Source organism: Dermacentor variabilis, chromosome 5 (genome assembly GCF_050947875.1).
Source record: "Dermacentor variabilis isolate Ectoservices chromosome 5, ASM5094787v1, whole genome shotgun sequence".
Classification (NCBI taxonomy): Eukaryota; Metazoa; Arthropoda; class Arachnida; order Ixodida; family Ixodidae; genus Dermacentor; species Dermacentor variabilis.
In genome coordinates this window covers 137,086,075-137,111,663 of record NC_134572.1, presented here as the reverse complement: position 1 = coordinate 137,111,663, position 25,589 = coordinate 137,086,075, and the positions used below count along the sequence as shown (strand labels likewise).

Genomic DNA, 25,589 nt, shown 5'->3' with positions numbered 1-25,589 from the left:
CAATTGTGATTCTAGGAGGCAGTCGGTTCCACTCAATAATGGTTTTGGGCATGAACGATTTAGCAAAAGTGTAATTGCGGCGTGTGATACGTTTGATCTTGAAAGGGTGGTCACGGTGTGAAAAGACGGCTGAGGTTGAGCGAAATAAATCGTCATGAAGCAACAGTGGATGGTAAATTTTGTGAAAAAGAGTTAAGCGAGCAAGTTTACGACGATGGGAAAGGTTATGAAGAGCGTCACGAACTTTTAACGCCATGACGCTAGCGCTACGTGAGTAATCTGAATTACATTTTAACGAGCAGCAGGGTTCTGCAGGGATTCGGTGTTACCTATGACGTAGGCTTGATCCGTGTCCCATATGGCTGAAGCGCACACGATATTAAATTACGAGATTTTACGTGCCAAAACCACGATCTAATTATGAGGCACGCCGTAGTGGGGGAATCCGGAAATTTGGACCACCTGGGGTTCCTTAACGTGCACCTAAGTCTAAGTACGCGGGTGTTTTCGCATTTCGCCTCCATCGAAATGCGGCCGCCGCGGTCCGGATTTGATTCCGCGACCTCGTGATTAGCAGCGAAGCTCCATAGCTGCTAAGACACCGGGGTGGGTTATCTACGTCATTTGCAAGCAGACAATGGACCTTTGTTTTCCGATATCGCGCTCCTGTGCTGCGAAGTACTGTCACCTCCAGTCAGTCACTGTCTCATGTTCGAATTTTCGTATTTGCAATCGCTCCGACACCACCTGGCTTGTGCATAATGTCATTCGCATTCGCAAGCAAAGAACCAAAGCTTATGTTGGAGCCTATAAGTGACTCAATGTTTAATAACTAAAAGAGCCATTATGGTCGCGATTAGGCTGACAGTCTAAATCGCGACCTCAAAGGCTGCCACTGTTCTACCTCAGTTCAAATCGTCCGCGACAAATATTGCATTGCCAAAAAAAATCGTGTCGCACTTTATTCGCTTAATTTTGCCGATAGATGTAGACTCCATAATTACGGTATGAAGACTCAGTTTCTCGAGAGGACCAGAAATAATTATTGCATCGCCTTTTAGTCGACCAGTTCAAAAACGCCAGTGGAGTGACGCGCAGCTTCGGACGTGAGGCGGGAGACTATATTCACGTCACCGACACCGGAGGCGGCGGTCAGTTGGTGTTACAAACAACCCTGGTGCGCGCCAATTAGCCCGGTGCAGCAGTTTGGTGACACACAACGACCGAAAGCTGTCAAACATGACCCTTCGAATCGTATGCGTCTCTTAAACGCAGGAAGACCCTCTCTCACCCCTTATCACATCGAGTGCTGTATATGACTACGCACGGTCATAGCATTTGTGTAAGCGTCAGCCTTGTCTGGTGCCACGAGACCACCGCGTCAGGTTTGGGTGACGTGAATGTAACGTCCCGCTTCCCGTCCAATCGAAGCTACGCTGCACTTGGCGCACGCTTTAGACTGGCTGCGTTAAAACGTGACGTAATTATTTGTTGCGCTCTCGAGGAGGTTCCGTAGCGCAACCTCTGTGTCGACTGCTATCAAAGAAATAAATTAGTAAGAAGGTAAATAAATAAATAGCCGACACAAATTTTTGTCAGTGCTCCTTTAAGCGTGAATCACGCAAGGAACCAATTTACGACGCATTTACGGAGCGGGCGCGTGACCAAAATACAATGCGACGTCGTGTCACACCTGACACAACCTGGGCGAGGGGTAGTACAGTCCACTCCCGTTAATTCAGTTTCGGTCAGTTTGCCGTTTCGCTTAATTCAAACGCACTTGAATGCTTCGGCGAGATACCATACATTGTCAAAGAAGAAAAAAAAGTACGGAAGAACCCATCTCGCGAGGACAGCCGACGGTAACGCGGTCAGCATTCAGGCAACGTAGCGACAGAGCGTACACTGCTGAAGTGAAGTTTACTTGAAATATGCAATGGGCCATTCTGACACCTCCGTTGCTTCGGCTATATGCGACATACGCGGTCTCCGGTATACCGGCCGCCCACTTTGCTATCACACTCGCCTGCCAAGATCACCAATGAGCATGACGGCAAGATGATGACTGTATGACGACGACGACGCAGTGACGACAATGGAATGACGAAGAACGAATGACGTGAATGGAAGGAGAAATGCGGTATGACGAAGTCGCACGACGGCAATGAGGTGACGATTCTGAAATGACGACGATGGTAAAACGAAGGCAGCGTGGCGATGGCGTCGTGGGGACAATAGCACGACGACGAGTGTATGAAGGTGATGGCGTGACGACGGCGGCATGCCGACGAGGGCATGACAACGTATGCTTGACAGCGAATGTCTGACAACAACGCAATGACGATAATGACATGACCACGGAGGAAAGAAACAAAATAGGAGAGGCCTTGACGTCACGTTTTTGAAGCCGGAAACGCAGCCATGCTGGTGTACCATCTCCCTTTATATTTACCTTTCGCCTCCAATCAGCTCACCGAAATAGACAGGCGCGAGCTTTGAACTTTCATTGCTACAAGCTGCCGGGAGTGTGTGCTGCCGACGCGCGTCAGAACGAGGCCTACAAAACTTCTGTAACACGTTTAGTGAAGCAGGCGCGCTACTGCGATTTTCCGTGACACGCTGAAGAAGACGACGAAGACCTGCGCCGTGATTACTTGAGTGTCTCTGTTGTCGGTCGACACTCACACACACACACCCAAAACACAACTGTCGAGCTTATACACCACGCTCCAAAGTCAGCTTGTCTCGCGAACAGAATCTGCTACAAAAAAGACACAGGTCGAAAAATCTTATCGAACTTTTCAGAGGCCGAGACCAGCGGCGCGAGCTTCAGGAGCGCGGTTGCTGTGGCAACGTTGACATAGAGGTAGCACTCCCAGTATAGCCTCTATTGGCGGCGAGGAGTTACGGAGTCGCCATCTATCGGAAGCGCCTCGCTGGCGTAGTATGAGGGAACACGCGGCGCGCTCCTCATAGGTTTTGCTGTCAGAGCTCACTGAAAACACCACGCCCGAGCTCTCCCGGACATTTCTGTAAGTACTTTCGAAACGAAAGAAGCTTTTTAACGCGACAACGTTAAGGAGCTCGTGTCGCAGAAAAGCCGGTGTCGTCGGCGTCGGTGTCGGCGGCGTTGGCCGTGAGCGATAAATCCCAGCAGGCACTTTATGAATAAAAAACAACTTGCAAGATGGGCTGGGTGGGAATCGAACCAGGGTCTCCGGAGTGTGAGACGGAGACGTTACCACTGAGCCACGAGTTTTTTTTTTCTTTATTGCCAACTTGGCACAATACAGTGAAAAAACAACATCATATCATCACATTAAAAATGCTAGCTTGTGTCTGGCTAGCATAAGTGGGTAAAAAAGCGCTTTACGGTCAGGAGTTCGTCCAGATAAACACACCAATCTGGCTTTTCTTCCTTCTGTTTGTACACATCTCGTAAATATGCGATGCTTTCGTTGAAGTTGTCCCGGGCTGACCTCGCGTTGACGTCCGCATTACGCACTGACATTCTGGTTTTCTAAACACTGTGCATTACTAGAATCATTAGCATATCGTACGGCACACCTCCGCTTTCGACGGGAAGAAATCGAACGCCGTATAGGGTGTAAGCGGCAGTTCCTTTTTCAGGGTTCTTTGCAAGATGTCCCATAAGAATACGGCATCGCAACAATCGAGTTCGATGCTTCAAAGCGGTACAAAAGCGCCTCTAATGAACGCGGTGTTGCCTTAGAAACGAGCTGTTTCTAAGGCTCAGGCGTGCGTCGCTTGCTCAGGCGCACATTTCGTTGTCGCGCCGAACGCTGCGTTGCTCGACGCTCACCGCGTCCGATGCGGGGCGCGTAGTCGCTGCGCCGTAGCCCATTGTCTTACACCCCTTGGCGGGTCGACGGGAACGCTATCGCGTTCCACTCTTGAAGGCGAAGCTTAAGCGTCCTCCAATTTTTACTCTCTAAATAATAATCTTGGGCAAACTGAAAGCACACAATCGTTTACAGACGCTATCTCTTTACCGAATACGTACAGTGAACGCCACTGCGCGCGGTCGCCACGATGGAGTTTCCCGAACCGGCTTCTTGCGTGAAAGGTAGGTAAACGCTGAGAGCAAACTATGTGAAATATGTTATTATAGTGTTTGTATAACTAAGTGGAGCATAATAGAACGAAGCCTCAATGCAGCGATCGCGCAGATTCGCAGCGACCGACTGCGCGTCTACATGCTTGTCCGCGCACTGTTTCGCTTTCTCCGCGCGCGCATTTTCGCACCGTGCCATGAGCTTCAGGCCGCAGAATATGAGCATTTGACAGTGTACAAGCAACCACTGTTGCGTGAGCGCTATCAGAGCTGTTCAAAAATAATTTCATTGTAGAGACTTCGACGCCTATGGGGACTGTGATGTGCCTTCGCGACGATTCAATGTTTTTTTTTTTTTCTTCTAAATCCTTGGACGTTTCAATATCATTTCTCGAGTTGCGTCTCACTGTATGTTTAGCGGTGTTCTCAGCGTGCGATTTCCCGCTGCTTCTTTTTTGTAATCCAGTGCATTCATTCATAAAAGAAACATGACCATATGCCATGCTTTTTTTTAAATGTGCTGCTTACCGCTGCCTTTCCACTCCACTGAACTTGCCAGTATCTATAGCATCGACAAGTTCATAGACCAAACCGTCATGACATTAGTCGGGCAGCGGACTCGGGCGAGCGTCTCAGTGCGCGTTTTCAGAACAACGCAGACCGGGGGCCGTAGCAGAAATCTTCCTTGCGTCTGTGCTTGCTGCATACCCGAGTTGTAGCCGATGACTGTTTGCCTGTTTTATGTTTCGCGAGCCAAGCTTCACGCAGCTTCTTGTCCTGCGGCTACGTGTGAATAAGGCTGACACCGGCCTCCGTTACGTGCGTCCGGCCCTGCGGCACCGAGCAGTAGCCTACCATGTTGCGCGCCTTCAAAGGCAGCCACTACCTATTGTAGTGCTTTCAAGCGTTGTAAAGGAGACACTCGAAGCGGGAAAATTTCGCCACTAAATGAGGACCGCAGCGTACGAGAGAATTTAAACTCGTTTTCAGCTCGCTTCGGCGCTCCCGAAGCAGCCGACGCGGCCGCTATGTCCACGTGATCCCTCCTAGCACGTCACGCCGACGGTGGCGCCAGCTTTTCCAGTGGTGGAGCTCGAGGCCAATAGTCCCAGTGCTACTTTTGGAAAAACAGCACGCGACTTCCGCCACACTTTCTCCAAAAGGTCCGTGCTGGCCGGGGCCTCTCCTAAGCTTTTCTTCCTCCATGGGCATGACAAAGGCGGCATAATCACGATTCGATGACAACAGTACGATTACGAAAACATAACGAATAAGGAATGGGTTGACCGACGGACGGACGAATGGGATCGTGCACTCACTTCGCACAGCTTCCCTGCGTAATGGCGACGCAGCTTGGAATGCAGTTGGGGCAAGGGTTCGCGGTTCGCGCATGCGCATGGCTGAATTGGAAAAAGGTCCAGTGACCTTTTAATAGATCCATTTACCTTTTAAATGGGCCCTTTCTATTGCGATAATGGAGTGCCACTGGCTCCGCAAGAGATGGTAGAACTCTAGGCTCACATGATACATCAACTTCTCTAGTGCTTGCCCCGTGGTAATTTAATTTAATTCAGCTCTAACTTCGCTGACTTGAGATACCTTCGTGTATCATTCGTCAGCGATCGGCTGATAACGCCTGCGGTATATGTGGTGAGTATATTTTCCACTTTTGGCCTGTTTGCGGCGGTTTAGAACACGTAAAGACACATACATCATTATAACATTTTGCTGGGCTAGTTACACACGGGCACACAGGACAAGCGCAGTATCATGTCTATGCTTGAGTGTCACGTTCCATTGTAGCGCGAATTCCATTGGCGAGAAATACATGCCATATGACATCGCTTCACACTTATGGAAACACGACACGAAAAGCCCGTTCATTATCAAACTTCTAGCTCACGTGACAAAAAAAAAACTGAATTGTTTTCCTAAAATAGTACTTTCATTCCACGTAAGTCCTCTGTGATCATATTTGGTTGCAGGATTTCAAGTAAAAATGTGCCTCCAGATTTTAATAAGCAAAGTACTGCATGCAAGTAACATGTTCAGCATAGCTGGTTTCTCAATAGCTGGCTATAGGCATCAGTCATTTAGAGCTAGTTTTCTTGTTCGGTGAAAGATTTTTTATTCGTGTTGTTAAGGATTAGGTAACTGAGCGTTTTATTTACTTCGGCTTGATTTTTCTGCAAAATGCCCATGAGAGGAAAACTAACTACCAATAGTTTAAAGCAGCCGGGAAACTGAGCATAGGAATTTTCGCTCCGGAAGAATGTCTGCTGTAAAGCGGCGAACCAAACTTAAGGAGAAGAGGGCAGCGCGCGGCAGGAACCGGCTTCGCCGTATTGTATCCTGTAGCGCCAAGCGCGGCGCGACTTTTTATGAACGTGAATTCACTCATTGTCGGCGAGAACTGTTCCGACTTTTTAGTTTAGCCCATAATCGGGAACATCGCGCACCGCATACGAGCAAGCGTTAAAAGAAAAGCTGACAAGCACGCGGGTTCTTACCCGCGTGCTTGTCACCTGGCCCTCGAGCGAGCTTCGAGATAGGCGGAAAAGGCGCTTGAAATCGAATTCAAAATAGGTATACGAATTTTTTACGTAGGTATTGCTCAACGTTACGTATACTAGTAGTCTAGTAACGTTAGGTCTTACTAGCTTAATTACACGCCGCCATTCACATTGCTGTCGGAGTGCTTGCAAAGAGTTTTCCTCACGGCACGGCAGCCGCGAATATGACAACGATGGGCTTTGCCGATACAATCACGGTACACGCTGCACAACGCCAACAACTTGCCTTCATGTAAAGCCCTGTGTCGCGCTGCGGCTGAACTGGCGCTGAACACACCATTGGAACAAACTTGGAACTGTGCAATGAACTCGTGCAAAAGAAGTGCAGGTGAGTCGAACAGACCTCACATTTCCGAAAACATAGAGTTTCATACAAGTAATTATTGTAGAAAACTCCATCACACCATGCCATAGAGTTTCTCACTGTGTGGTGAGACACTCTATGCTCCATGCATAGAGTTTCTAAACAAATACTAATATGTAACTCTATGTCTCCATACAATCCGTTTTCAGATCACGGAGGCTAAAACAGAAGTGGAGGCCACAGAGAACACCGGCCGGAAACACACACAACCCAGGTGATCTTGTTGACGAAATGTCCGGTGTGCTTTATGACTTTGAGCCGTCGAACACACAAAAAGACACCTAATAATATTTTTGAGCATAGTAAACCAATAGTGGTAGCGCATACTAACATCATACTAATGTGTTAAGAAATTCTTGCTATATTGAAAAGGCTTGCAAACTTGTTTCTAGATGGCACTACCTTCTAAACGTGCTTCATCAAATAGACGTCATGTTTTGAACGTCAGTGTATTTTCTAATGTTGTGTAACGCGTTGTTGGCGGCCGAAGTGTGCATTTGACGAACTTCGTTGTGCTGTGCCATCATGTATAAGGAGTGCGGACGGATTTACGGCTGCGTCCTTTTCTTCCTGCTTTATGGAAGCTGTGAGTAGCTAGGCATTGCTTCGCTCTTCGATACGCTGAGGCGGTGTTGCGCCTGTGCAAGGCGCGGCCTAGGCCCTTGTTTACTCCGGGTCAGCAGTGAAAGCGCTCTGAACTAGAACAATTGTCAGGAAAGTGGACCTAGCGTTCGTGTGCCGAGAATTGCCCTTTTTCACTCACTCGCTGGTGAGACGAGCAGCCTGCATAGTTTTGTAGTTACTCTTCGCCACTTGTCGTTGACTGACAAAGATGAAAGTGTGTTTCCGTTCATGGAATCTTGTCGCCCGTAGTTAAGTGACGTTAACGGCGTCCGTATGATTTACAGCACTAGTTTGAGCGATGTCGCTTTTGCGCAGTGGTTAAAGCGTGAGCTTATGCTTTCTGTTCAAGAATCTCTCGTATTAGTAATTCTGCTAGCTTAACGCTGTTAATGTAACGCATCGTTTGGCACTTAAATGTTTGCACGCAAATTTGAGATTGGTCGACTCTGAATTGTTTAGATACTGCAGCTGCTATAGTCGATAATTGCTACACTATCGAAGAGCGCAAGCCGGACGTTTTTGTTTAGATTTGTACGAACCATGTGCCTACTGACGATCATTGTTTTGATGTCGTCATCCGGGCATGTGCGTACCCGACTCGACTACCGTCTTTTCTTTCCTTGCGCAGGCAGTGCACAAATCGGAAGCAAATGCGTGTTCCTTAGTTGCCGCTTCGCCAGGCACGCAGCTTGCGATGCCAACAATGTCTGCAGGTGCAAGCCAGACTATCCTGTACAGGTATCGCCGCTCAGGTGTGCCAAAGGTAGGTGACGGTGTAACTAATCTCGCACGAAATTGGTCTGTTACAGGCTTATAAGAATGCAGAGTGGGTAGAATTCGCAATTCCACATTGCACTTTCCACAATGAGCGCTAGTAAAGCTACCCTGCAGCACCTTGTGTGCACTTATGATGGTGGCGCGAACATAACCGGACTATCAACAGCCTTCGTCGAATCCGAGCTAAGCTTGACCGCTTAAACTATAGAAAACTGTGTTCCTCTTTCACATCATCAAAACCACAGTGACTTGATAATTATAGAGACATCGTGCACTGTTTGTTCTCATCTGCACTGCCCGTTTTTACTTTTTCACCTAGTACACCAGCCTGTTTTAACTACAGTTGCACTAGCATATCATCTTGTTGAATAAAATATCTGTATTCAACGTGCATGTGGTTCAAAGCACTGCCTGAACAAGTTCCTTGAGCACTTGACAACAGCCCTTAACATTCCAGTGTACAAGTGCACCCCTGTATTGTCGTCCATGATAGTACTGCAGTGCAGGCACGGAGTTGCTGTGGTGTGTAAAGATTATTTACCTGTTGGCGAACTGGCACAACTGCAATGCACAGTGACTTGCAAACAACACTCGCAGAGGTGACTTTTGCCAGCAGAGCAGATGTTTCTAAAGGACATGTGAAAATTTCTTGAGCTCTTCGACAGAGTTTCTGTAGTCATAATTGTGTCTGGGCTCACATACGCTATATTTGTTTTGGTGGCTGGGGGCAAAGTCTGTTGAAGTAATGCGACAGCTTGCACTGCAACAATGATTGCGGGCAGGCAGCATCACCAGAGTCAGTCTGATTGGCCTCGTGGCAACGGCCATTTTTATTCTCACAAATTTAAATTTAGGGGAATGTACTGCCTAGAATGTTCAGCGAGCCGTGGCATGTACCCTTTCAAGGTTGCTTCCTAGAACAGTAGTGCTGGCGAGGACTCATTATGCATAAAAAGGTGAGGTGTGCAGACAGGACACAAGAGAAGTGGACAACACGAACGCCAACTATCAACTGAAGGGAGCACTGAGGTGAAAAGAAGAAAGATGACACAGAACTCATCTGTGCAAGCTCTGGAATGGTATCACTACATGTCAGTCGGGTACATGTGCCGGTCTACGTGAGAGATAACTGTTAAGGCACTTCATCTCTTCCTTATGTAAAGTAATCGAAGGCTGACTCACGCACGCAATTCCACCATTATAGATATGCCATGTCTCTACCATAAGACACGTAACTTGATTCTTATGCTTGTACAGTATCGCGCATTCATCTAACTCTGGCGTGCAGTTACAATCTTGGCAATGTAGGGAAAGATTAGAAGGCGATACACCGGTTAATCACCTTTTATGTTCCATTAGCCTCCGATTGATACACCGCCCTGTTTTCCCTACGTAGAACTGGCCACAGCTAAGGGGAACTTTATAAACCACACCCGTACGACAGTCAGTAAAACTGTTGTTCTTATTGTGCTTCACTGGACAAATATCTGTTCTTTTTTTTGCCTCTTACCTGCTCCTTTTTCCTCTGCACGGCAGCGCATATCTTACCTAGCTTGTTGGGAGCAGTGAAAGCAGCATTAACATCATATCTACTTGCAACTTTTTTAAGCCTGTACGATACTTAATGAATGTACAGAATAGCCACTACTCTTTTTTTGCTATTACTGCTTTCTGTAATCACGTCCTTCCCCCTTGAAACCGACTTTTTTAGGCGTTCAGCCACAGTGGCCACTGCAATGCTAGGATAACCTGCTTCTAATAGGCACCGGACCTGTGCATTAAAACTGGCGCTCATTTTGTGCATGCAGGATCTGGTGAGAGAAGACTTAAGGCACAACATGGCAATTCCGTTTTTTACTACTTTCGAATGCTTGGATTGAAACTTTAACAACGGCTTCGAAGATCTTGGGAAGTACTGCCAACAAACGTGATCTTGTTCGAAGAGCAAGGAAATGTCTAGAAACTGAATTACACGTCGCTGAGAAAATTCCATGGTAAACTTTAATTTTCCTCCATGAAGTTTAAATTGATCACTTATTGAGGTAGTAGCGGAATCGAATTCTTCCCTATTGCAGAAAATTGGGTAATCATCAATGTAACGTAATATCTTGATAACGCAATCACCTAAGGCTTTCTCTAAGCAGCTGTCAACCTTACTCACATAAGTATCGCTAAGAATAGGGGCAACTTTTAAGCCAATACAAATGCCTGATTTCTGCGGAAACACGCCATCTCTCCACCCAATCAGCGTAGTTTTTAAGTACATTGAAATAATTTCTAGAAAAGCTCCCATGGAAGCACCGCATCTGTCAATGAAAGCCGACTCTTGCGCTTGTTCTTTAATGCACTCATTTACAGAATTTGGCAACCCGTCATGCGGCAAGGAGTAATGCAGGTCTTCGATATCAATACTAAAAGCTGTACAACTATTAGGATTTTCCTCTCTCAAATACTGAACTAGTGCCTGAGAATTACGCAAGCAAAAGGGGTCTGAAAAAGCTAGTGAAGCTAAGCAGTTCTGTAGGTAACTAGCGACACAGACCTGCCACATCCCTTTCTCTGACACTATAGCACGAAAAGACGTCTCCATTTCCATACCAGTGTGCTGATAGAATAATCATTCCAAAACATGTACATACGGGCTGAAGCTCTGTGTTGAAATTACAGAGGATGTGGTAAAGCAATTTAACAATGCATGAAGGTATTGCTCAGATTGGCCCAGAGCCCTCTCAAAAATACATGTAATGAAAAAGTTGGTTTTGCCCGATATGCAAGGCATTGATTGCGATAGCAAATTGGTAGGCAGCTATACAAAGTAAGGATAGTAGTTTTATTTGCTATATAAACATGTCAACATTCACTTAGTAACTAGACTAACAAGCATGGTGTTACGGAGCACAAGCAAACATGAACATATCTCACTCAATGACAGCACGCACCTGATGTCGTAAGGCTGAAGTGAGAAAGCATGGCAGCAACAGCGAGTGACTTGACCTTCATGCTGCCTCTTGCATCAACGTGAACTAAGCTGCTAGAACTCGAAGCTATCAGCACTCGGCATACTCTATCCCCTTTGCAGGTCACTTTCAAGGTAGGGCCCACCCGGCCACGCCGTACGCAGCAGACACCAGAGTAGAACAAACACCTCTTCCCTTCCTCCTCCCGGTGCCTTGCACGCCACAGAAGATGGTGCCCTCCCTCCCCGCCTTCCTCCCTTGTGTGCGTGAAATTGAGCCACTATCATCGGCTCACCTTTGCATGCATGCACTTGCATATACATCACACGGCGCGGCAACAATGTTATCGCCCTTGGACTTTATGCAGTACATCATGGCAGTGGCAGAAATGCACCTGGAATGACCATATAATTGTTATCGCAATAATAATTAACACTGATAGATGGAGAGCATAAAGATGTAAAATACTACACTGTGGTGACTGTCTGTTCAAGTGCAAGTGTGTGTGCATGTGGCAGTACTTGAATGGTTGCTTACTGTGGGTATTATTATTATTTTTTTTTGTATGCAGTGTTAACATGATGTATTCATATCCATTTCCTCCTCCAGGTCGACGTCATCTGGAAGTGTGCACAGACAACAAGGAATGCACAGAGACGGACAAAAATACGTACTGCTCTCGAACGTCGTCCCAGAGTCGTTGTGAGTGCCATGACGATTTCGTCTATAATGAAGAGTCAAGATCCTGCGAACTTAGTAAGTGTATTGAGGCTGCAATTTGGTGTTCGTGAGACGGTAACTACATGCAGACAACAGTGACAAATCACTGCACAGTTATGTGTGTATACTGGTACTAGCCTGTGGAAGGAGAAGTATGGACACAGAGACTAGCCTTTAGCAAAGAGTAGAGATTCTGCATGAAGGTCATGGTGGCCTCACACGTAGAAGAAAGGCAACAGACGTGTTATAGTCCGTGAAACCTTGAGAATGCAATGGCATCTACAGTGCTGTTCAACTCGAATCTGCATATGTGCTCCAGCCTTTTACATTTGCCCATTCCCACCATCAGCAACTTACTGCTATCCTTGAACCAAAAAATATATAATCGTTTCATTGTACCTGTGCAACATGTGGGACTGAAACTTGGAGGTTAACAACAGAGAAGCTTGAGAAGAAGCTAATGAAAGTGCAATGAGCAATGGGAAAAAGATTAAAGGCCTAATGATGAGAAATGGGAAGACAGCGGTGTGGATTAGAGAGCAGACGAGGGTAACAAATGTTCTAGTTGATATTAAGAGAAAGGAATGGAGTTGGGCAAGACATGTAATGCATAGGGCAGATAATCGGTGGACCATTAGAGTCGCAGAATGGGCACCAAGGAAAGGGAAGTGTAGTCAAGGACAACAGAAAATTGAAGAGCAACTCCGGCAGTTTTTTTCCTTTACCATATCAAGGTAACGAAATATTTAGGTCCCCGAGACCCCCTTATCATGCGCCTGATAGTAGAATTGTTCCGCACATTCGAAAATAATTTTAAATAACCAATAAAGTGCAACAATGAAACTGAAACCTGTCCAAGCTGCCAAGCAAACATCTTCGTGTAACGTCACGGGAGGTGTACCGGTCTTGCCCGCATGGTTAAAGAAACGAAGAGCAGTTGCTAAGCTGATTCGTGACCGCACCCGACCTACAGGTGACAATGTCAGTTGCACCAGCTCGTCGAATCTGTCGGAACAGTGGCAGCTATGATTCTGACAAATTCAATAGACACAAATCGCCATTCACATTTGACCCGCCACCACGAAAGCCAGCGCCTATGCACAACATATCATGCTGCGACGTGAGTACCGAGGTTAGCCCTGACCACCGATTTTATACGTGCTGCTTGACATTGTGGGTGTTTTACCCCTTCTCAAGGAAGCGCTTCACATAGTCGCTATAAGATGTGGGGCATGACTTTCCGCATTTGTATCCCGCAAGAACACCGCTGACAATCCAAAGCACAGACCGGTGCATTTGTTTACATTGGCAGGTACAGTTACCCCTCATCGTATGCTTGAGATATAATGCTAGCTGCTCATTGGGGACATCAATTAGTGTTGCAATATATGAAAACACGCAGGTTTTGTGCATGTAAGCACCATTGCATCACTCCGAGTTGCGCTGATGTGAGTGACCACACACCTTCGAAAACAGCGAGAAGGAGAGAGTAGTACGGGAGCATTGTTATGCTGCCTACTTATCATTCTTAGTATTCGCTTCATGCACAAAAGTCATGTGTTCCGTAAAGTAGACCTAGATTAGGACCCTGCGTGTATGCTCATTCATTTAGAGAATGTGCAGTTTTCTTGCCGAAACGCCATGCCAGTATTGGCACTGTTGGCAGCTGAATGAGGTAGTTGTTTACGTTGCTGTATTGAAGAGGCCTCTGCTTGCTGCCCATTTGGGATAGGAAGCAAACGGTGCACCTCGGAAGCTAAATAATGAGTCATCGTGACAATACATAAAAATACACATATCTGTGTAGCCACATTTAATTTAGGGAAGTGCCGGCGAGTGCAGCTGACCACCTTCAAGAACGGCAACGTATGGATGTTGATAGTGTGCCATGTCCTCGCTTCTAGCTTTTTGCATGTGCACTGCAAGAAATGAGCAATGGTTGATTTCACATCCGTATGGTCAAACCTGAACTACAGAAGCAATTTGCTTCATCCTAATGCTTAATTAGCTTCAGGTCAATCGCTGAGGTCTACCAGTAGTAGACGCTCGAACTCGCCAACTGTGATAGGCTTAACCGGACGGCACTAATCCTCTGCTCATGAAGAGCATTGTCACAAGAAACGTGATAGCAAACTTTTTTTAATTGTTGTGTCTTGTTTGAATGGTTCGTGCATCCAACAACACAACACCACTTGCCACCCCCATCTCTTGCCCGTCCACAGAGAATGCAACTTCTCGCGACAGCAACATCTCATGCCAAGCACTAGCTCACCATCGTCGGCTCCTCCACGCTCTCGTAGCTGTCATCTGCATGATCCCGGCATGCTCTGCGTGTACTGCACCTCGTGTCGCATACAATGTGGCCCGTAACTTAGGAGGAACTAAGGTAGGGTGTTTGAGGCAGTTAATTAAATTACTTTGTTAAAAATCTGCACGACTCTCAAGCCCGCTTTTTTTGAGGACATGACAGGAAGTGTGCAGAGGAGCAAACCCAGAAAATTTCATTAATATCCGTTGACATTGAAAAATCACCGGAGTTGCCCTTTAAGTGGCTTGAGGAATTCAGGGAATTTGCAGGCATAACTTGGAATCGCTAGTGCAAGACGGGTAATGGGATATCGCTGGGAGAGACCTCCGTCCTGCAGTGGACATAGAAATTGGCCGATAATGATGATGAGTTTCACGATGTCACAGCGGAGGCGAACATCTTGCAATTCTTGAGACTTTGAGAGACTGTGTCTTGGAGTGTAGAGACACTGAAGGCAGGAGCGGTGAAATCCTGTGGGTGGTACTGGTGCTGAAGTCTTAGTTTGTCACCAGCTATAGTGCACAACACACATAAGGTTCAAGCAGCATGTTACTTCATCCCATCACGTTCTAGTACTCACTTGTTCCCCACTACAAAAGACACATATTTTTTATGCATTCTGAGAGCAAAACAAACAAATATTTTGTCAAAGATTTTTAATATAAACCATTGTAACATTGGGTTTTCAAACACTTTGTGGGGGGTGCCACTTTTCATGAGAAGAGCTCTTTGGAGGATCTAGTCACCTCTAGGACACAAAGAAAGGCTGCAAGACATGGCTTTTCTTTTAGTGCTCCTGTAATGGGCATTGGTGTCTCTAAGCAGGCCTGAGGGCGTGTAGACAGGCACAGACATGTAGAAGCATGTGAGGGACAAAAGCAACATGAGCGTGTATTACACAGTGCTCTACGTAAGTGAAAATGCTTTTGCTATGATGTGGAGCTGTAGAGGCACCCTCTTCAGCTTCTTGCACCAGGGTTGCCATGCAGTGCCGCCATAACTCGGTGACACTCATGTTCCTAGTGGTTCTATTTCTTTTGGCAAAGACTGTGCTGCTCTCCTTGTTGCAAGCAGATACTTCCCTGAATTTCTCAGCTGCCAAGCACTGTTCATGTGAACTTGAACATACTTTAAAAGTTGCTTGTGTGAGCAGATAAGTGCGTCTCTTGCAGCTTTATTGTGAGCCTTTCATGCCTTGTTTTCTGCATTGCAGTGAAGCTGGCTCCTGTGTCTCCAGACATACTTTTGCCCATGGCTGTTGGCGTTTCAGTAGCACTATCCAGCATGCTCTGCTGCTTCCTCGCCCTGTGGCGACTTTGTAAACGGTAAGTTCTTGCTTTTTGACCAAGATGTGTGCAGTCTGTTTTTGTGAATGGGTGCATGTACAGTCATGTCAGAATTCTGAGGGCCATAGGTGCCGCAAAATTATCTTTTCTTTTTTGCAGCCTAGGCATGAAGTATGAAATCTAATGGCAAGGCCTATGCGTACCTCCTCGATCAGTGTAATGCATTAAGACAATTTCATGTTGCACGGCTGTGCTGTAAGGAATTTAGGTTTTTTGCTGATACCGTGGTCTCTAGACATTTGCTCTTGACTGTACATGCATGCGTGCACACACTTACCTTTCACTGTTCAATTTCTGACACTAGTACTAAACTAGCGACAAGAGGTCGCTAGTTTAATGGCCCCAGGGGAAGAAAATTGCTTTGCTAAGCCGTAACTCCGTCCTCTGTCATGTATAATTCACAAAATTAGCTTTGCTTTTAATATACCAACATTCAGAATTGTTCAAATTATCTGCAGGCTGAATTAAATGCAACACTAAAGGCAAACACTGAAGTCACCTAAAATGTTAAACTTTATAAAAACCTTGCAACTTTCTGTTCATGCAAAAGAGATGAAGTGCATTGACATCTTTGTGATGTCACACTGCCATACTAACGTTGGGCTTTTGGCACGAAATCAAAAAAATTGAGGTTTGGTATGCATATTATGTTACCATGATTATTAATCTCCTGCCTCAAAATTAGTTAAAAGAGAGTTACTTAAGAAAATAGAGACAGAATACTTCATTAGTCAATTCCAATTCTTTTCTTTCTTATGCTGCATCACTGGCCCCGAGTAGCACTCTGCCTAAGTTGTTACCAGGATTGGCTGGTCTTGAGCGGTAAAAAGGAATAGAATCATGTGAACAGAAGCACTGCATTACACTGGCCCAGGGCACTATGGTAACGAGCGACTGTGTTCAACGTATCTGCTGGCTTGAAGGTTTTAGCTATGACATATTCATAGTTTAACTAGTTTAGCCTTTTTATGTAAACCTTTTCATTAAAAAAAATGAATGTGCAGTTATTCAGTCCCCGAATATCCCATACCAAATTTCCACAGAACTTCTTTGCAAGAACCGCAATCTCAAAATTTTCCTTCACGACACCACCTTTCTAAAGCCTCCAGTTAGCATATGAAACCAGCTTTGAGGAATTGCTTGTAGAAATTGTGGCATTTGCAGTGGTTGGTAGACCCGTGTTACGAGACGAGTACAACCTCGTGGTTAGCCTAGAGTTGCCATTCATTTCTGTGCATGCCAGGGCCATTACCACCTTTTCCTTCGCTGAATAGCGTAAACTTCTAGGGGCAGCCATTACGGCACTGTCTCCTGCATGCACACAGCATGAAAGAATGCCTTGCACCTATTTTACACTTTAGGTGAGAAGGAATCAAATAAGCACCAGACATCACGTGCGAAGGATAAACGGTCCAGTTTTGCACCGCAGATGACTTGCCGTTTTCCCTGACACAATTCTGCCGCAATGTGCCCTCGTTCAAATTTCATCACTCCCCTCGTTGGGGGGTATTTCCGTATGATGTAACAAAGTGGCCCCTTTTTCTGTGCTCCCGGCACACTCGGTTTCAATATTGCCTGTATTTGGCCTTCAATTTCAATGGTGAATATCTCAACTTGCATGGGATTTTTCTTTTTTATTCCTGAAAAAATTGGTATGCCATAAATTCTGATGTCCTACAAATTTTCCATATAAACCAACTGCCCTCAAGTTAATTTGTTTTTTTAATTAGTCATTTCAGAGTAACTTAGGCTGCGGCAAACTATCTCTGCCTCGCCATAGAGCCCAGGCTGCCTGTGAAGACAACAGGTGTCTCACGGTCGTAGCCTTTTTATAAAATATATGTTTAGTAAAGCAATGAACAGGGCTAGTTAACGGATGTTCATGATTATATTGCGCTTAGTGTTACACTGACGTACGTCCACGTCTTGTCCCTTAAGTTCGTCAGTGTAATGCTAAGTGCAATGTAATCATGAAAAAATATGTATTGTTTAAAAAAACATCCCATATTTTGTTGCATTTAACTAATGTGTGGGAGACCACACCATTTTCTTGTGCAGAAATAGTGTAGCCTTATTGTTGCTTAGGGCATTTAAAGAAATACACACCTATGTCAGAAAAAGTGCATGAACGCAATGATAATGTGACTAAAAGTTTGGTCATGAATGAACTCCTCAGAGGTGAGAAAAATAAAACAGCTGCTGTGATTAGAATGCATTTTGGTAGCAGCACCGCAAGTGTTTGGTGACAGAATATTTAAGTAAAAATTTAGTGGCAATTTAGTGGTAAATGTGAGAGGGGTGTGTTAACATTATGTCAGACCTCTTTGAGGTCCCAGATCCATTATTTAAACCACATTCACTACATTGCTAAGTGTTGTTCAGGAGCTCACTTGACACGCATTCTGCCTCTTTGAGGGGTGAAGTGCAACTGACGGGGTGTGTGTTTGTGTGTGTGTGTGTGTGTGTGTGTGTGTGTGTGTGTGTGTGTGTGTGTGTGTGTGTGTGTGTGTGTGTGTGTGTGTGTGTGTGTGTGTGTGTGTGTGTGTGTGTGTGTGTGTGTGTGTGTGTGTGTGTGCGTGCGTGCGTGCGTGCGTGCATGCGTGCGAGCATACATGCACACACACATATCTTTGCCATGTGACCATTTTTCCACACTTCACATGCATATTTTCCATTTTGACACTCCTAATGCTAACGCAATAATAACCATTACCATTGTGTTAACAGTGTAGTGGCAACAGACATATTTAAATTCTCATAGTTTGACAGACTTGAAGGTTATTGACTCAGTCGCAATTGATAAGTGCCAAAACATGTATTCTGGATGGCCATGCATGCTCTGAACAAAATTGTAAAGGCGGACTCCTTCCGCTGACACCACTTTGGTAACTGATTGCCATCCACTTAGCTCAAGTAGGCCAAATAAGGCCATGTAGTTGCGTGCAATCTGTAGCCCAGACGCACTGTGTTTTTTCTAATGCAAATGACGTTGGAAGCATTCTTTTTTTTTTTCTCTTTCTCTCTCTGTTTCCACGCATGCAGAGCCAACAGTAGTGGCTTCTTGAGCAGTTTACAAAGCAGTGGCAGCGCTAATTCAAGAGCGACACGAGAGCACGCACCTGTCCGGACTCAGGACTCCTGGAGTTCCGACACGTTGCCTTCGTATGAAGCAGCAGTATCACTAAAGGTAGGTGAAAAACACGACTTCAGTAAGAGCATTATTGCCGAAGAAATCTTGAGAAAAAGATGCCATCAGGACATCGGAGCTTGAAGCAAAAGTAGGGCAAATTCATAAGAACAAGGAATGCAAGACTGGTGCCAGTTCCATGAAGTATATTTTCATGCGTGTAACTCATCACTTCGTATAACCTCTGCAAATAACCTAATACAACAGCATTTATATCTGGCACAAAGTGCAAGTCACATGGTTTAATCCTTTGAGGCAGCACTTTTTTCGCTACTCTCATAATTTTATTGCCATTTTTGCTGCTAGAGTGATTAACTTTGCTTCAGCTCTTCGCAAGGATGCCTTTACGGGCATCTGTAGATGTGGCGTTAAATGTTACATGCCATAGACTACCTGGTTTCAAAGCACCCTGTTTAAAATAGTGCCCGTGTTTCAAAAATGTGAGCCACATGGTGGATGACCACAAGGAAGTCTTTTACTAGTTTGTCTGGCAAAATAAGGTTGTCATATTTTGATACCAGCCTCTGTGAAGACGATTCCCCCTGCTACAGACACTAATTGCCTTAATCAATGCAAGCAGTGGGGTCTATTCACTCGGGGCAAATGGTACAGGAATGTCAACGCTGCTCTCTTACGATCACTCTGTTGTCGGCATTGGCTGCAGTGATTTTTTCATGATTACATTGCACTTAGTGTTACGCTGTCGAACATAAGAGACAAGACGTGGACGTATGTCAGTGTAACACTAAGCGCAATATAATCATGAACATGCAGATGTACTGTTCGGCAGCTGAAGTTTCATTCGAAGGTAAATGGAATATGCAAAATTAAATGAGCAAGAAGGGGGTGATGGCAAAAGCACAATAACACGGCCAGCACTAAAGCATAAGTTAATAAACGATCATGAATTGACCAAAAGTGTGATTTCTCCTTCAGTTAAGCTGCCAATACTTAATGAACATGTCCTTATATGGTTAATGTCGTTACTTCCCGTTGATACTCTCCGAAATCAATCCATACTAGTTCCTTTTTCTCTTACAAGCTATAGAGAATGTCTTCTTCAATACCAGATACCAGCAATACTGAACAAATTCTTAACTTGTACCAGATTCGAACTGCCAGAATGTAAATTCAAGAAACATGTGCGAAATATGCTTTTAAATATGTAAGAACCACTCGAACAACATCTTTCTTTTGCTATCTTGATATATATTTCATTTCATGCATAAAATTATTTTTGTTGCCTTTGCACAAGTGTTTACAAGAATTGTGTGGCATGTGTATTACATGCAATTATTTTGTGCACTAAAAGGGTTGCGTTGCGTGAATTATATTTCATGCCTACATTTTTGTACAGTGTTTCAGACGATTATTTTTGTTATGTGTCTGCTGCTATTTAATGGGTCCTTGGGCACTCTCAAGATGTCTGTGACATCTTTTCACCCAAGAACCTCCGACTCGGTGTTGTTGGAAATAAACTTGATTTCGACTCTGGTTAATTCGATATTTCGGTTACTTCGATCCCAATCTAATGTACCAGCCGGCGCGCATGCATTTCTATGGGCCCGAATGATCGTTATATTGGCCCTATTCACACTTGACTTGTCTTCACGCATGTGCCTGACCCCTATGGTGACCCCAATAACGACCGTTTCGGTGGCAGTGTCTGTCTCGGCGGAGCTTAGGGGACAGTGAATGCTTTGAACACGCATCACCTCGCGTCGAAAACGCCTATTTCCGGCCCGCCCTAGGAAGATTCTCAAGCAATAACAGTAGCTCACTATGTATGGTTACATTACTTACCAAATTCTAACGGGCGCCTTTTGTTTTCCAAGGCATTTGGGCCGAAAAGTCGAACCAAAACCGCCTTCGCTACGTTTGTACGCTTCACCGCATAACATAACTGTACTGCGACGAAGCTGACTTTAAATATCATGCGGTGAAGCTGACTTTAGAAAAACCGACCGCCATTCTAAAGAATCCGGTGCGCGTTTAATTTCTGCTTTGGTTAGGAGCTTTAAGTAATTTCTATTTTGGACGCCTAGAAAGTGGGCACGTGTTTGATTCGGATGTATCTTAAACTCAAGAAAGTACTGCCAAATGAATCATTGGTATGTTCTGGCGTGTTTTCTGAACTTTGTTTAATTCAACCGGCCATAGAATTCAGTTTTGTCGATCCCTTCAGGGTCTAAATAACGAGTCGGCTGCATTTGGCAATGCTATTCACATCAGTGAGCTCGTGAACTGCGCAATCACATTTCCCTTTTCCGCTCAAGTTTTGTGACTTCAATTTTGTTTATTCCACATATCTTCTGATAAAACTGCAGTGCTTATGTTTGTCTCTGTTTGATCTCGTGAGCGCTGCTAAATATGGAATCCTCCTAACTCGCTCCCTTTGCCATGCTTCTGAATTTCATTACCATTACTGTCTGGCCATACAACCTTCCTTCAGCGGAAAGCTGTAGAACTGGTCATCCCGCATCATGACCACAGTATGCTTCAGAACTCAATTGCACTTCGCTAGACAGAGCTTTACAAATGGCCATTCAGTAAATGTATGCAAAACAGTTCTAGAATTATTTTCTGTGGGCATAGCTCCTGTGCGACCGCAGTGTGTCCAATTTGCAGTTCCACATCCAGTAAGAGGTGCTCATGTAGAAGTGATGCGCCCAGAACCACAATCTGTTAATTATTTCAGAGGCTGTGGAATACATCATCTTGTCTCGGACATCATCGTCTTGGACAGCAAACTTGCTTGCGCAAACTAGCACACCTCGCTATGATTTCCAAGCGAGCAGGACAGCTATACCCTCTTTGTCATTATGAGAAGACACTGCAGCTTTCAACAGACTGCAAATAAATATTACTTATTGCCTGAGGTGATAGTGCTAAAGTACAAAGAAAAAAAAGGGGGATCTGCTGAAACCCATAACACCATTTAGCCGTTGGCCATTTATGTAATCCATTGTGGCTCACAAGAGAAACTACACGTCCTCAAGTGTGACAAAATGAACTTTGTGCATTTTGGGCGTAACTTGCACAATATGTTTAATAAACCAAAGTCTGTATCAGCTACGACCATGTTGCAAAGATACTACTGCATCATGTGTACTGTTGTGTATACTAGTTACTATTGTGAATTTGACTTACAATGCCTGTGTGTTGCTTTTTCTCTGCCATCATTTTCTTGCACAGAGGCCATCATCATCTCAAGAAGACCCTCCGCCACCATACTGCGAAGCTGTCACATTGCAGTTACCCCTGTCTGAAACAAAAGTGTGACTGCGGTGCTCCTACTGGCAAGTCTGGATCCTGCGCATTGCCGCGTTGCGCATAACCCTGGCCACAGTGGCCAAAAGGAACTGCTCGGGCAGTTATAGAATACCGAGACAACACAGAATGCTCATCGCTGGTTTGAGAGAGAGTTCCAGCGCACCTGACAGCTGCCATGGGTGCCTCTGTATCACGTCGACAGCTCATGGATACCTACGGCCAATCATTCCACTATGGCGTGCAGCATGGAACTTCCCACGATGTCATCCGCGAATGAGGAGGAAACCTCACGACCCGAGTGAATCTTGAGCTTTGCTCTTGTTTTATAAATGTGGCAGGTAATCTTGTATTAAAGTTGGCAATGAGCCAACGTTATGCACTGGCAGGGAGGGCCCAGTCATGACTTAGTGTAGTGGTATTTCTAAGTTGTTTTTTGTAGTGTACCGTGGGCTATTCATAGCATGCACTTTCTGCTTTAATTAGCCCATTTTTTCTCTCTTCGAAACAGCAAATATGGTCCAGTAGAGCTTCATTGGTGTGTTTTGCACAGACTCGTTAAACTGACGCTAACCAAGATACCGTGTGATTTATGTATAGTAGCTGCCCAAGGTTTGTTTTTGTGCCAGTCCCTACCTATATGCATGAAAGATGCGAGTCAGTTGAACTTACATGTAACGAGTGTGATCATCACACCGAAATGGCCTATATGGGCCTTATTTTGATTTTACCTGGCATCATGAGGTGGACTTGACAAAGCCAGGTCAAAACTGACAAAATTTCATTTTGAAATAGCAAATCAATAATGCAGAAGTGCACACAAATTTGTGTGTGTGTGTGTGTGTGTGTGTGTGTGTGTGTGTGTGTGTGTGTGTGTGTGTGTGTGTGTGTGTGTGTGTGTGTGAAGCAAAAAGGCATATAGCAGTGGTGCTCGCATTCACCAACACCTCCAGTTCTTTTTGCAGTTTACTGTGTAAGTCACAGATGAACACATCTTCGCTGGTGTCATGCATGTGATAAGCAGACTGAAGATAATAGACAACCAGGCACTTTGGCACAAACCTTATCAATAAGTTTGAAAAGGATGGAATTGAGCCATTGGATCAAGGGGGCTGGAAACTAGGCAAAACCTAAGTGTCTGTCTGATTCAGGTTCTTATCACTTTGATAGCGAACCTCTCAAAAGAAAGTGTACCTCCACTTGCCATGTGTAGCCTGGTCATTGACGCCAGAATGAAATCCAAGAGTAATGAAGAGTGAAATTGGACGTGTAGTGTCCAGAGTGACTGTGACGCATAAGTAGAAGGGGCTGGTGCATTCATTCTAATCAAGTCAGTTTGCACGTGTTCAGTACATCTGAGACACAAAGGTGCTTCCAGCATGCAAATTCTCACTGTCGGGCTGTCTTTAATGCCACAGCTTGGCATCAAACAAGTGTTGCTGGGCTGTCTTTGTAATAACCGAGCATACACTATAAGCCAAATGGTTACAAATGGACTTGGCTGGATTAGTAGGCTTCAAAGCACAGTATTACAGCAATGTGCCACAAAGTATAGTACTTCAGTGTAGTGCTAGGTGTAGTGCTATAAGGAACATTACTGCGGTTCTGCAGGGAAGAGCATTGTAGTACTACTGCATCATGCCGCAGTACTGTAGCATTGTGGTGAACTGCAGTTTGCTATGAGGCATATTGCTGCAATACTATCCCAGCAAGGTAGGCCATATGTTTGGTTATTTTAAAGATAGTGAAGTGTCTGAAAATGTTACTTTGCTGGGAGGGACTCTAATGTGGCATACCATAGTTGACATTCGACGAATAAGAACAAGGGTTCTTACATATTATGAGGTCGCGGCATGGCATATTGGTAGCAGTGATGTTGAAGTGCTGCTGCTTCAATGACCGTGGTCCAATTTACATTCCTACTTTCTATTGGTGAACAAAATCCTTTTTCCTTTATATTATGCCTGATCAGAACAGAGCTCTGAAATAACCTTAGTAGTGATCATACCTTTCTTCTAAAAATTAACTTTGATGTAGGGGCCATTGATTTTTCATGCTTGCAGACCGGTTTGCAGTTCTCTTGAAGGATGTTGTTGTATTGGCAAAACTTTGACTGAAACATGGCAGATTTTGTTTCCTATGTAGATGTGCCACAACAGCAAGTTCAAAAGGGCAGCCATGTTCCTCTGTGTTTGCTTGTTAAGTAAACTCGCCGCCACAGACTCATCATAGGGGAAAATGTATTTATTGTCTTTTTTTTCTGTAGTACTACTAGTAGTAGTAATAGTATCAAGCATGTGAATTTTCCATAAAAATATATATGTGTTCGTGTGTATGTGTATATACTTTTGGCGAATGTTACTGTGTTAGCGATCAACGTCACATAAACAATAATGTGAAGAGTTATTCTTAAGACATTCCACTTTGCTGTCAGGTAGAACTGCAAGCCCCCATTTTGCCAGTGCAGTTGTCGGCGGCAACCAGTCTAGTGCAGTTGAAATTGCAGCTGTTTTGCTATAATGTTCAGAAAGAGGATCCTGTTTGGCAGACTTCATACACAAGACCACAATATGAGGTTCTACAAGCATATTCACTGAAGACTGGCTTTAAGGCAGTCGTAAAGCAATATTGGCGATCAGTTGCTATGCCTGCCATTTATTAAGCATGCAACGAAGTACACGTACATCTATCCACTGTGGGCAAGACACAAGGAAGCGGTCAGCACATCGGGCACTGTGGTCACTTTGTAGGCCGTGCACTCCAGGCCTGCTTGTGTACAATCGACATCAAAAGTTTACGAGGCACAGGATCTCAAAAAAAAAAAAAAAAAGAAATATTTCCCAAGCTTGGGTACGCAGTGTTTATTTCAGATCCGCTACCAGTTCTGGCGTAAACGACAAGCAGCGTTGTGCTGTTTTACAGGCTGCAAGCTAAAACTGGACTCAAATTTGACTTTGTTGTGTAACTACTTTCATTGTGTAATCTTTCGACGCCGACTATGCCGTAAAATTCGCTTCATTGTGGTATACTATACACAGGTGTGTTTCCTGTGATTGACAAGTTGATATTGGCCAGTATGAGACAGCAAGAGGTGTAAATTGGGCAGCTCATTTTCAGCAGATTCACTTGTCTAGAGGCTCTCGACAGTTGTATTTTCTCGTTGTAACTAAACTTTGCAGGTACTATGAATTCACTATGTGATTGCGGGGAAACAAGAGCAAAGTTTCAGTAGCCCTCTCCCTCTTTCCTTTTTTCTTTCTTTCTATGGAATGTGCCGCAAGGTAGGCATGGGCAAGTTGTTTTAACATGTTACCACTGTTTCACATGCTCGCAGCTCCAGTATGGGAGAAATTAAAATCAGTCTCATTCAGTGCCCAGCATCATTTGT

At 44.9% G+C, this 25,589-nt stretch overlaps 1 protein-coding gene across 1 annotated transcript; it reads left to right on the top strand.

Moving 5' to 3' along the window:
* The first annotated feature begins 254 nt into the window (after window positions 1-254).
* On the top strand, window positions 255-25,571 carry LOC142583649 (uncharacterized). The gene is made up of 8 exons (XM_075694141.1): window positions 255-270; window positions 4,027-4,087; window positions 7,162-7,226; window positions 8,265-8,399; window positions 11,980-12,126; window positions 15,612-15,723; window positions 18,787-18,931; window positions 22,127-25,571. The coding sequence occupies exons 1-8, from the start codon at window positions 255-257 to the stop codon at window positions 22,211-22,213; spliced, it is 768 nt and encodes a 255-aa protein (XP_075550256.1). The 3' UTR covers window positions 22,214-25,571.
* The last annotated feature ends 18 nt before the right edge of the window (window positions 25,572-25,589 follow it).

What these genes read in the sequence shown, in the direction of transcription:
- LOC142583649 (XM_075694141.1), top strand. An exon ending in GCCGCTCAGGTGTGCCAAAG is followed by an intron (nt 8,400 to 11,979) that starts GTAGGTGACGGT and finishes TTCCTCCTCCAG; the next exon opens with GTCGACGTCATCTGGAAGTG. An exon ending in CTGTGGCGACTTTGTAAACG is followed by an intron (nt 15,724 to 18,786) that starts GTAAGTTCTTGC and finishes CCACGCATGCAG; the next exon opens with AGCCAACAGTAGTGGCTTCT.